This window comes from Trichomycterus rosablanca, chromosome 7 (genome assembly GCF_030014385.1).
Source record: "Trichomycterus rosablanca isolate fTriRos1 chromosome 7, fTriRos1.hap1, whole genome shotgun sequence".
Taxonomy (NCBI): domain Eukaryota; kingdom Metazoa; phylum Chordata; class Actinopteri; order Siluriformes; family Trichomycteridae; genus Trichomycterus; species Trichomycterus rosablanca.
The window spans coordinates 23,532,287-23,545,869 of record NC_085994.1 but is presented as its reverse complement, the minus strand read 5'-3'; the positions used below and the strand labels follow the sequence as shown (position 1 = coordinate 23,545,869).

The window sequence follows — 13,583 nt, the reverse complement described above, 5'->3', positions numbered from 1 at the left end:
CCTCTTTCAGCAGGATGATGCGTCCTGCCACAAAGCAGGAATTCAGGAATGGTTTGAGGAGCACAACAACGAGTTTGAGGTGTTGCCCTGGCCTCCAAATTCCCCAGATCTCAATCCAATCGAGCATCTGTGGGACGTGCTGGACGATTAAGTCCAATCCATGGAGGCTCCACCTCACAACTTACAGGAGTTAAAGGATCTGCTGTTGACATCTTGGTGCCAGATACCACAGCACACCTTCAGGGGTCTAGTGGAGTCCATGCCTCAGGACCAACACAATATTAGGAAGGTGGTCGTAATGTTATGCCTGATAGGTGTATATGCGGGCATTTTGAGTGATCAAATCACAAATGTTTGTGTGCCAGGGGTCATGCATACGTGTGCCACCAGCGCGGTGAGGAGCTAAAAGGCCACAACGTGCCACCCTCACCCTGGAGGGATCGACCGGTTGAAGAGTCGCTCGTGCTCTTCGAGAGGATGAAGAAAGGCATGTTTGCTGAGGGTGACGCCACTCTTCGCATGAAAATGGTCATGGAGGACGGCAAGATGGACCCCGTAGCTTACCGCATTAAATACACACCGCACCACAGAACAGGAGACACCTGGTAAAAAATACAGCAATACTCATTCACATATACACATAAATACATGTGGATTTTATTGTTTTGAGAACAGCTTGTTTGTTTGTTTAGGTGTATATACCCTACGTACGACTACACCCACTGCCTGTGTGACTCCATCGAACACATCACACACTCCCTGTGCACCAAAGAGTTTCAGGCCAGGTACGATGCAGCAGATCACTCACTCACTTTCTTAACTGCTTATCCAATTACGGTTGCAGGGGGGTGCTGAAGCCTATCCCAGCTTTTCAATGGGCGCAAGGCAGACACACACACACACGCACACATTAACCTGACTGCATGTTTTTGGACTGTGGGAGGAAACCGGAGCTCCCGGAGGAAACCCACACAGACACGGGGAGAACATGCAAACTACACACAGAAAGGACCTGGACCACCCCCCCTGGGGATCGAACCCAGGACCTTCTTGCTGTGAGGCGAATGCCAAGTGCTTTGAATAGTTTAGTATTGAATTTAAACACACTAGATCTGCCAATACACGGCAAACCAGATACCTAAAAGTATGTGGACACTTATACTAATTATTGAGGTAGGAGCTGGGATATGATATTGCTTCACTATAATCTGTGACCTGGAGAAATTAAAGATGGTTTGTCAAGATGAATGACTGAAATTGAGCCATAATGTTGCAAAAAGCAGATGGTTTTATATTATGCTCGACTCAAAGCTGTATTTTCAGTCTTAATGTTTGCTTTAATCTTTACACTTTATCGCCAAAAGTATTTAGACACCGAATACATCGTATCGAGTCTCAGCTCTGCCTGTCCACTGGACTGAGCAGCCACATGAACAACGATTGGCCTGTTGTTCATAAAGGGGTGGGATATTAAGCTGGATAGGATCTGTCTGATGACTAATTCAACTACGACCTCTGCTGGCTGATTGATTGCGCCTGCACAGAGACGAGAAAGGAGTGCGGATCAGTGTGCGTCTCTCCATACACAGTGCTGATCTGCATATGCACTCGTCAGGTATTGGTGACGAGATGCATACAGCTGCTGCCCACGTGTCGGAGGGGGTGTGGGTTAGCATCGTTCTCCTCAATCAGAGCCGGGGTTGGCATTAGTGGAGAGGAACCATGACGCAATCGAGCAGTTGGACGTGTTAAAGTCGGGGGGAAAAGAAGGTGGAAAATGCATAAACAAAAAAAAAAGCCAGGTCTTTACCAACCTCATTTAGTGCATGAGTTTGGTGTGGATGAACAGAGCCGTGACTTCAACCCCTTTGGGATAGGGTGCTAGGGTGGACTGATCCCAGTGCCTGTGCAAAAAGGTGGGACATGGAGCATAGCGTGGCTCTCCCTACACAACACAGCTATATGTGAAAACCCCACACTGACAGTTGAAAAGAAGCAGCTGGTGACTGGCCATGTTTCGGAAGGGGGTACATAATGGTGTTCAAAGCTCCTTGACATAAATGGAGGTAGTGCACCTGCCAGTGGAGTCACAATCCAAGCCACCCAAGGAGGATGGGAGTCCCTGCTGAGTCTGGTTACTTTCAAGGGGTCTTTCTGTATTTTAAAGGGAGTTTTTTCTTGCCACTGTCGCCCTTGGCTTGCTCAACAGGGGTTTTTGGTCTGTTGGTCCTGGATTCTGTAAAGTTGCTTTGAGACAATGAAAATGTAAAAAGCGCTACAGTGTATCACAAAAGTGAGTACACCCCTCACATTTCTGCAGATATTTAAGTATATCTATTCATGGGACAACACTGACAAAATGACACTTTGACACAATGAAAAGTAGTCTGTGTAAATTTATTCTTCCCTCAAAATAACTCAATATACAGCCATTAATGTCTAAACCACCGGCAACAAAAGTGAGTACACCCCTAAGAGACTACACCCCTAAATGTCCAAATTGAGCACTGCTTGTAATTTTCCCTCCAAAATGTCATGTGATTTGTTAGTGTTACTAGGTCTCAGGTGTGCATAGGGAGCAGGTGTGTTCAATTTAGTAGTACAGCTCTCACACTCTCTCATACTGGTCACTGAAAGTTCCAACATGGCACCTCATGGCAAAGAACTCTCTGAGGATCTTAAAAGACGAATTGTTGCGCTACATGAAGATGGCCAAGGCTACAAGAAGATTGCCAACACCCTGAAACTGAGCTGCAGCACAGTGGCCAAGATCATCCAGCGTTTTAAAAGAGCAGGGTCCACTCAGAACAGACCTCGCGTTGGTCGTCCAAAGAAGCTGAGTGCACGTGCTCAGCGTCACATCCAACTGCTGTCTTTGAAAGATAGGCGCAGGAGTGCTGTCAGCATTGCTGCAGAGATTGAAAAGGTGGGGGGTCAGCCTGTCAGTGCTCAGACCATACGCCGCACACTACATCAAATTGGTCTGCATGGCTGTCACCCCAGAAGGAAGCCTCTTCTGAAGTCTCTACACAAGAAAGCCTGCAAACAGTTTGCTGAAGACATGTCAACAAAGGACATGGATTACTGGAACCATGTCCTATGGTCTGATGAGACCAAGATTAATTTGTTTGGTTCAGATGGTCTCAAGCATGTGTGGCGGCAATCAGGTGAGGAGTACAAAGATAAGTGTGTCATGCCTACAGTCAAGCATGGTGGTGGGAATGCCATGGTCTGGGGCTGCATGAGTGCAGCAGGTGTTGGGGAGTTACATTTCATTGAGGGACACATGAACTCCAATAAGTACTGTGAAATACTGAAGCAGAGCATGATCCCCTCCCTCCGGAAACTGGGTCGCAGGGCAGTGTTCCAGCATGATAATGACCCCAAATGCACCTCTAAGACGACCACTGCTTTATTGAAGAGGCTGAGGGTAAAGGTGATGGACTGGCCAAGCATGTCTCCAGACCTAAACCCAATAGAACATCTTTGGGGCATCCTCAAGCGGAAGGTGGAGGAGCGCAAAGTCTCGAATATCCGCCAGCTCCGTGATGTCGTCATGGAGGAGTGGAAAAGCATTCCAGTGGCAACCTGTGAAGCTCTGGTAAACTCCATGCCCAGGAGAGTTAAGGCAGTTCTGGGAAATAATGGTGGCCACACAAAATATTGACACTTCAGGAACTTTCACTAAGGGGTGTACTCACTTTTGTTGCCGGTGGTTTAGACATTAATGGCTGTATATTGAGTTATTTTGAGGGATGAATAAATTTACACTGTTATATAAGCTGCACACAGACTACTTTTCATTGTGTCAAAGTGTCATTTTGTCAGTGTTGTCCCATGAAAAGATATACTTAAATATCTGCAGAAATGTGAGGGGTGTACTCACTTTTGTGATACACTGTATATAAATAGACTTGACTTGACAATCGGGAATTGGAAATGACTAGATGCAATAACATAGGAGATAAGATGTACAGCTTGTCTCGGTTTTTGAAATGGGATGTCCAACATGTTATAGTAAGGGTGTTCACATACTTTTGTACTATATGTAGCTCAAATATTCTGCACTGCTTTGCATTAATGGTCTTGTGCCTTTTCATTTCAGACGCTCATCATATTTTTGGTTGTGCAATGCTCTGGATGTTTACTGCCCTGTGCAGTGGGAGTATGGAAGACTCAACCTCACCTACACGGTCGTCTCCAAGAGGAAGATTATTAAGCTAGTGGAGACGGGCGTCGTCAGGTAAGACTTGGCCCAGACTATAACTGATGTCAGAGAATTTCAAAGGCTGGATAGTGACGGTTTACATGCCATTCGCCGGTCTTTGCAGGGACTGGGATGACCCCCGTCTCTTCACCCTCACAGCTCTCAGAAGGCGTGGCTTTCCTCCTCAATCCATCAACAACTTCTGTGCACGGGTAAGTGGCTTTTCTGACCGGTAAACCGACACATCCCTCCTGACAGCAGTGACTTCATTTGTTCGATGTCTCATCATATAGGTGGGCGTGACTGTCTCCCAGACGACCATGGAGCCCCACTTGCTGGAGGCCTGTGTCAGGGATGTGCTTAATGAAACAGCGCCGAGAGTTATGGCTGTGCTAGAACCTCTAAAAGTGATAATCACCAACCTGCCCGCCAGTGCACAGGTACATCCAACACCCGGCAAAGCCGAAATGTCAAAATGTATGAACTCACTTTGATCTAGAACAAGAATCCAACCACTTTTTACTTCTGTGGTTCTTCACAGACTGAGATTCATGTTCCCGACTTCCCTGCGGATGAAAGCAAAGGTGGCCACGTTGTTCCCTTCACCAAAACCATCTTCATTGAACAAGGGGACTTCAGAGAGGTACGTGAATGACAGATACACCCCTTTCACAGTTAAAACATGGGTATAGGGCTGTCAGAAATATATGCATGCCCTTTCTATTTCTATTTATGATTTTGTAGTAGACAAAGACAATCTGACAATCACATAATGTAGTTTTTAGAGGACATTTTAATTTAATAAAAGGACAAGACTACACCAACTGGTCCTGTATAAAGAATAAAGGGTTGCCCTTCTTGTTACTTAATTATTTACCCAAATTTTAATGAAACACCCAGGCTTGATTACTTACAACCCTGTTGAATTTAAATATTGCTTTAATATTGTCAATGAAATACACTATATTGCCAAAAGTATTCACTCACCCATCCAAATCATTGAATTCAGGTGTTCCAATCACTTCCATGGCCACATGTGTATAAAACCAAGCACCTAGGCATGCAGACTGCTTCTACAAACATTTGTGAAAGAATGGGTCACTCTCATGAGCTCAGTGGATTCCAGCATGGTACCGTGATAGGATGCCACCTGTGCAACAAGTCCAGTCGTAAAATTTCCTCGCTACTAAATATTCCACAGTCGACTGTCAGTGGTATTATAACAAAGTGGAAGCGATTGGGAACGACAGCAACTCAGCCACGAAGTGGTAGGTCACGTAAAATGTAGCTGTAGGGCATGTAAATGTAGGGCAGCTGTAGCCTAGTGGTTAAGGTGCTGGTCCAGTAATCAGAAGGTTGCCGGTTCAAACCTCACCACTGCCAGGTTGCTGTTGGGCCCTTGAGCAAGGCCCTTAACCCTCAATTGCTTAGATTGTATAGTGTCACAGTACTGTAAGTCGGTTTGGATTAAATGCGGAAAATGCGGAAAATGCTAAATGCTAAATGCGGAAAATGTAAATGTAAAATGACAGAGCGGGATCAGCGGATGCTGAGGTCGCCAACTTTCTGCAGAGTCAATCGCTACAGACCTCCAAACTTCATGTGGCCTTCAGATTAGCTCAAGAACAGTGTGTAGAGAGCTTCATGGAATGGGTTTCCATGGCCGAGCAGCTGCATCCAAGCCTTACGTCACCAAGCGCAATGCAAAGGCCGGATGCAGTGGTGTAAAGCACGCTGCCACTGGACTCTAGAGCAGTGGAGATGTGTTCTCTGGAGTGACGAATCACGCTTCTCCGTCTGGCAATCCGATGGACGAGTCTGGGTTTGGTGGTTGCCAGGAGAACGGTACTTGTCTGACTGCATTGTGCCAAGTGTAAAGTTTGGTGGAGGGGGGATTATGGTGTGGGGTTGTTTTTCAGGAGTCGGGCTCGGTCCCTTAGTTCCAGTGAAAGGAACTCTTAATGCTTCAGCATACCAAGAGATTTTGGACAATTTCATGCTCCCAACTTTGTGGATGGCCCCTTCCTGTTCCAACATGACTGCGCACCAGTGCACAAAGCAAGGTCCATACAGACATGGATGAGCGAGTTTGGTGTGAAAGAACTTGACTGGCCTGCCTCAACTTGGAGTCCTGACCTCAACCCGATAGGACACCTTTGGGATGAATTAGAGTGGAGACTGTGAGCCAGGCCTTCTCGTCCAACATCAGTGTCTGACCTCACAAATGCGCTTCTGGAAGAATGGTCAAAAATTCCCATAAACACACTCCTAAACCTTGTGGAAAGCCTTCCCAAAAGAGTTGAAGCTGTTATAGCTGCAAAGGGTGGGCCGACATCATATTAAACCCTATGGATTAAGAATGGGATATCACTCAAGTTCATATGCGTGTGAAGGCAGACGAGCGAATACTTTTGGCAATATAGTGTATTTTTGTATGGAAATGGTTAAAAAGCCAGACTGGGACTTTGAGACTCTAGGACTCCAGTGAACCGATGACTCAAACAGACGTCACAAAAGAATATCAAACAAAAATGTGTTACATGCCTTGCTAGCCTCACAGAAGGTCAGCTTTATGAGTAAAATTATCTTTTACCTGGTAATGTATTGTCTTATTTACACATGAGCTCACCTGGTAATAACCTGGCAACTGTACTAGGTTCTAACACATGATGCCAACCTGGTAAGTTGCCAGTTAAACCCATGTGAACATGCATGTGTTATTCTGGTGTTGGGGTGTAGTGGTAAAGTGTCAATGCTGCTCTCTTTTAGGTTATGGAGAAGGGCTATAAGCGTCTAACTCCCGATCAGCCAGTTGGTTTGAGGCACGCGGGCTACGTCATCTCTGTGCAGTGCGTCATCAAGGTGAGTTGTGACCCAAGCCAGACATGATATGAGCGACAGGTGTGGGAGGTGTCCCTGTCTTTCTTTTTCCAGTTTTTATGATTAATGCAGCAATTTACCAGCTACAAAACGAAGGACATGTACAGTAATACAATGTTACAGATTATTATTTATATAAAGATTTGAAGCTTTATCTGTGCAAAAGGCTGTGAAGGCTCCTTGAAATGTAACCACGCCTAATATTTCCTGTGTTTACACTGCTGTTGTGCTGACAGGATGCTAGTGGTAAGGTGGTGGAGCTGGAGGTGAGCTGCACCAGCTCAGACTGTGCTGAAAAACCTAAAGCGTTTATCCACTGGGTCAGCGAGCCCCTGAAGTGTGAAGTGCGCCTCTATGAACGCCTGTAAGTGATTTTAGTTTCCTTTGTTTTCCTTTGCAGTATGAATATATAAAATTCCCCAGTGCGCTTCAACAACTCCTGCTGGTTACATGGCAGCCTTGCTGGCTAGGGAGGATTGCAGGCTTGCACAGGGTCACAGTTCCACACACTTTTGCCCAAATAGTGCATGTGGGTTTAACTCTACCATTACTTGTCATTTCAGCTTCAAGCACAAAAACCCAGAGGATTCATCTGAAGTTCCTGCTGGCTTCCTAAGTGACATCAATCCAGTAAGTATTGTGATATACAACCCCTGGCAAAAATTATGGAATCACCACTCTTGGAAGATGTTCTGTCAATTGTTTAATTTTGTAGAAAAAAAATAAATCACAGACATGCCACAAAACTATCATTTCTCAAACTGTCAACCCTCTGGCATTAAGAAACAATAAAAAAAGAAACAAATATAATAGTTGTGGTCAGTCACAATTGCTTTTTTTTAGATCAAGTAGAGGAAAAAAATATGGAATCACTCAAATCTGAGGAAAAAATTATGGAATCATTAGAAAACACTGCACCATTATTACTTTGTTGCACCACCTCTGGCTTTTATAATGGTTTAAACTCTCTGAGGCATGGAGTTAACTAATGACAAACAGTATTCTTCATCAATCTGCCTTCAACTGTCTCTTGCTGTTGCCAGATCAGCTTTGCAGGTTGGAACCTTGTCATTGACCATTTTCTTCAATTTCCACCAGAGATTTTCAAATGGATTGAGATCCGGACTATTTGCAGGCCATGCCATTGACATTATATGTTTTCTTGAAGGAAAGTTTTCACGTCCTTTGCCCTATGGCAAGATGCATTATCATCTTGAAAAATGAAGTCATCATCACCAAACATCCTTTCAACTGATGGAATAAGAAAAGCGTCCAAAATTTCAATGTGGACTTTGGCATTTATTGAAGACCATCTCCCCTGTGCCTTTACCCGACATGCAGGCCCATATCATCAACAACTGTGGAAATTAACATGTTTTCTTTAGGCAGTTATCTTCATAAATTTCATTGGACAGACACCAAACAAAAGTTCCAGCATCATCACCTTGCCCAATGCAGATTCGCGATTCATCACTGAAGATCACTTTTATCCAGTCACCCACAGTCCACGATTGCTTTTCTTTAGCCTACTTTAACCTTGTTCTTTTCTTTTTAGGTGTTAATGATGGCTTTTGTTTGGCTTTTCTGTATGTAAATCCCATTTCTTTTAGGTGATTTCTTACAGTTCAGTCACAGACATTGACTCCACTTTCCGGCCACTTGTTTCTCATTTGTTTTGTTGTGCATTTTCTGTTTTCAAGACATATTGCTTTAAGTTTTCTATCTTGATGCTTTGATGTCTTACTTGGTCTACCAGTATGCTTCCCTTTTACAACCTTCCCATTTTGTTTGTACTTGGTCCAGATTTTAAACACAGCTTACTGGGAACAACCAACATCTTTTGCGACATTCCACAATGATTTATCTTCTTGAAGGAGTTTTATAATCCTCTCATTTGTTTCAACTGACATATCTTGTGTTGGAACCATGATTCATGACAATCTGCTTTGTGCAACAGCTCTCCGAGGTGTAAGCACTCTTTTTAAACTGAAGAATAATTAGCAAATCTAATCTGCTGCAGATGTTTTGTTTTTAAACTGCAAATTACAGAGTGATTCCATAATTTTTTCCTCAGATTTGAGTGATTCCATATTTTTTTCCTCTACTTGATCTAAAAAAAGCAATTGTGACTGACCACAACTATTATATTTGTTTCTTTTTTTTATTGTTTCTTAATGCCAGAAGGTTGACATTTTGAAAAATGATAGTTTTGTGGCATGTCTGTGATTTATTTTTTTTCTACAAAATTAAACAATTGACAGAACATCTTCCAAGAGTGGTGATTCCATAATTTTTGCCAGGGGTTGTAGTACTGAATACACATCGATCAGCCATAACATTGAAACCACCTCCTTGTTTCTACACTCACTGTCCATTTTATCAGCTCCACTTACCATATAGAAGCACTTAGTAGTTCTACAATTACTGACTGTAGTCCATCTATTTCTCTGCATGCTTTGTAAGACCCCCTTCACCCTGATCTTTAATGGTCAGTTCTCTCCCAGGACCACTACAGAGTAGATATTATTTGGGGGGTGGATCATTCTCAGCACTGCAGTGACACTGACATGGTGGTGGTGTGTTAGTGTGTTGTGCTGGTATGAGTGGATCGGACTCAGCAGCGCTGATGGAGTTTTTAAATACCATGTCCACTTATATATTTATTATTATATATATATTTTTGGTTGGTGGACTATTCTCAGTCCAGCAGTGACAGTGAGGTGTTTAAAAACTCCATTAGCAGCCGCTCAGGTGGCGCAGCGGTAAAGTACGCTAGTGCACCAGAGTTGGGGTTTTGAATACATCGTGTCGAATCTCAGCTCTTTCGATTGACTGTTGTTCAGGGTTAGAGGGTAAGAAAGTCGGATCATAGGTCCTCATAACCGGTGCAACTGCGGCCCCTGCTGGCTGGCTGATGGCGCCTGCACAGGGCTGAGGAATAATGCTGATGTGGGTGTGGCCCTCCATACACAGTGCCCCTCGTGCAGGTGAAAAATGCAGTCTGTACTGACTGTACGTGCCGGAGGGGGCGTATGTCAGTTGAGGGGCGTCCTCAGTCAGCGGTGAAGGGTCGAATCGGTATAGAGGATGCATTCAGGGTAATTGGACACGACTAGATTAGGGAGAAAAAATTGGGGGAAAAACATTAAAAAAAAACCTCCATCAGCACTGCTGTGTCTGATCCACTCATAGCAGCACAACACACACTAACACACCACCACCATGTCAGTGTCACTGCAGTGCTGAGAATTATCCACCACCTAAATAATACCTGCTCTGTGGTGGTCCTGGGAGAGTCTTGATCATTGAAGAACAGCATGAAAGGGGGCTAACAAAGCATGTAGAGAAACAGATGGACTACAGTCAGTAATTGTAGAACTACAAAGTGCTTCTATATGGTAGGTGGAGCTGATAAAATGGACAGTGAGTGTAAAAACAAGTAGGTTTTAATGTTATGGCTGATAAGTGTATATACCTCATTCAGAATACTGTGTCATGAAGAAGTATTTGCCCCCTCTTGATTTTCTCCATTTTAGATATATTTTTTGCACTTGATAGTTTAGATCCTTAGACAGATTGTAATATGAGATAACATTACATAATAGAACACAAAATACAATTTTAAAGTAACAAAAAGGTCATGCAACACCTGCATCACCCATCACCACAGCTGCAACCAAATGCTTTCAGTAATTTAATAGGGATGGGATTTTAAGCAGACAGTGCCTGTTTTAGGTCCTGCAACAGCACTTTATTGGCTTTAAGCTGATTTTTTTTACCCTACCAAATCTTTCAAACCTTTTAGAGATGGACTTGCTCTTGTACGTTGGATCATTGCCTTGTTGCATAACCCAACAGTGCTTGAGGCTCTGATCACAGACTAAAGACGTTGCTCTCCAGGATTTTCTGGTACACAACAGAATACTCTACTGGTTTGACTGTACTGTTGTATACTGTTCTTTTGGCTGGGTTAGCTTTATGCAAGATGGAACAGGACCCAATCTTTCAGGATGCCCCACTTTCATTTCACTAGTTTGTTTGTTTATTGAGATTTTAACGTCATGTTTTACACTTTGGTTACATTCATGACAGGAACGGTAGTTACTCATTACACAAGGTTCATCAGTTCACAAGGTTATATCAAACACAGTCCTGGACAATTGAGTGTCTCCAATTCACCTCACTTGCATGTGGATGAGGAAACCGTTGCATGAGGAAACCAGAGCACCCGGAGTAAACCCACGCAGACACAGAGAGAACATGCAAACTCCACACAGAACTCCGCCCCACCTGGGGATCGAACGCAGGACCTTCTTGCTGTGAGGCAACAGTGCTACCCACTTAGCCACTGTGCCGCCTTATTTCACTAGCTCATAGAACCCTTTATCCAAAGGCTTGGAATTCATCAAGGTGTTTTCGGCAAATGTGAGACTAGCTTCTATGTTTTTTTTAGGATAGCATTGGTTTATGTGGATGCTACTTTTACCCAGCTTTTGTGTAAGGGTGAATGAGGCCTGTAGTTTCCTGGATGTTCATCTGGTGAATCTTTCCAGAAGTGGCTGGCCAACCAAAAGTCCCTCTTAGTCATCCAGAATGTCCAAAACACCCATGTTCAGAGTTTTTTGTGGCTTTCACTGTGGTCTGCTGGAGACCCAGAGCCTTAGAAATTGTCCATTTTGATGTACAATAAGTATTGTAACAGTCTACTGCTTGTTCAGACACTTTACCCAACTTTACACTGATTTTATTTAGCCTTAATTTACACTAGCCCACCACAGATGCAGCCGTGCATGGGTGTGTGTGAATTGATCACATTTACTTTTGTGCAACTGTAATACATGAAATAACCATTTAAAACTGTATTTTATGTTTAGATAAGTTGCATTTGTCAGGTTTTGTTTAAATTAGTTAAATTACTTAAACAGTTAAATGTGCAACATTAGAGAAAATCAGGATACCTTGTACCTGCACAACTTATTTTTCAATATCATCGAATTAGTAATGTTAAAACATATGAATGGCAAAATAGAGTGGCTCTAATCAAATTATTTATTCCCTTTTTTATTTGCAGAATTCTCTCCAAGTGATAAGTGCCTTAATAGACCGTTCAGTGAGCAAGGCTAAAGTCTTTGATAAGTTCCAGTTTGAGAGAGTGGGATACTTCTCTGTGGATCCAGATAGCACAGCTGATAAGGTAAAACTAAGCAATAAACATGCACAGAAACACATATGACCAGAAGTTTGTGGACATCACTTGTAATAACTGAGTTCAGGTGACAGTAGGAGTCTGTTGTAGACGGCTTTGCTGTAATTCCCCATATGGCGGTCTGTCCCTGCTGCAAACACTGCAGACACCTGGGTTCAAGAGCCTTACTGGTGCCTGTTCGAATTTAACAGACACTGCGTTCGAATTTTCAATGAGCCAAAATATTAGGACCACATGATTAATGTGCTGTCAAAACAGCTCTGACCTGACACATGGACTCCACAAGACATCTGAAGGAGTCCTATGGTATTACAAGTAGGTCCTTTGATTTCTGTATGTTACACAAAGGGACTCCTCATAACTGAGGCAATAACGACCTCTGCTGGTTGATTGATGGCGCCTGCACAGGAACAAGGGATAATGCATTGCTCAGGGTGTGGCTCTTCGTACACAAAGCTGATCCACATATGAACTCGCCTCGTGCAGATGAAAAGATGCAGTCGGCTGCTGCACACTTGTCGGAGGGGGCGTGTGACAGTCTCGCTCACATCAATCAGCAGTGGAGATCAGCATCAGTAGAGAGAAAGCATAATGCAATGGGGTAATTGGATGCAAGTAATTTGGGAGAAAATTTGGAAAAAATGCCAAATAAATAAATAAATAACTGCTGCAATTATGACCTCTGCTGGTTGATCAAGGGTGTCTGCACAATGAGACAGGGGATCATGGAGCTCTCCGTACACAATACGGATCCCAACATGAACCTGCCTTGTTTGGTTGTGGCTCTCCTAAGATTGGGAGTGGAGGATTGCAGCAGTAGAGGCCAAAATAAGACTAGATTGGGAGAAATGGGGGGAAATGTAGAAACAGAGTAAGAAGAATAAATTATGCAATGTGGATGCAAGTTTACTTTACCTTGCTAATATCTGTCCATATTCTCTCTTCAGCTGGTTTTCAACAGGACGGTTACACTGAAGGAAGACCCTGGCAAAATCTGATTGGTCAAGATGATCACAGCTGGACTCCCGTAGCCACCAAGCAAAGAGCAGCAGCTTTATGAATTGAATATGATATTGATATTGATAAAATGGAATATAAGAAGTATATAAGTCCATCATGTTTGTACTGTTTAAAAGAGTAAAGTCAGTGGGAACTGCAGGTCTTGTTTGGTTACCTACATATGCAATGCTCTTGTTCTCATGAGTTTGTAAGCTTCTTTCATACTGCTGGAATTTTGCCATCGAATTTGCCTTTAAAGACTTTTGAAATAAAAAAAGCTCTTTTGATTTA

The 13,583-nt window shown here is 43.3% G+C and overlaps 1 protein-coding gene across 1 annotated transcript in view; it reads left to right on the top strand.

Moving 5' to 3' along the window:
* The window catches only part of qars1 (glutaminyl-tRNA synthetase 1), a 29,748-nt gene extending 16,165 nt beyond the window's left edge, over positions 1-13,583 (top strand). The window contains exons 13-23 of the mRNA XM_062998537.1: positions 366-605; positions 693-785; positions 4,106-4,243; positions 4,332-4,419; positions 4,501-4,647; positions 4,749-4,850; positions 6,977-7,069; positions 7,324-7,451; positions 7,651-7,717; positions 12,159-12,281; positions 13,241-13,583. Coding sequence (XP_062854607.1) covers positions 366-605; positions 693-785; positions 4,106-4,243; positions 4,332-4,419; positions 4,501-4,647; positions 4,749-4,850; positions 6,977-7,069; positions 7,324-7,451; positions 7,651-7,717; positions 12,159-12,281; positions 13,241-13,291 — 1,270 coding nt within the window. The 3' untranslated portion in view covers positions 13,292-13,583. The remainder of the gene's footprint in view (positions 1-365; positions 606-692; positions 786-4,105; positions 4,244-4,331; positions 4,420-4,500; positions 4,648-4,748; positions 4,851-6,976; positions 7,070-7,323; positions 7,452-7,650; positions 7,718-12,158; positions 12,282-13,240) is intronic.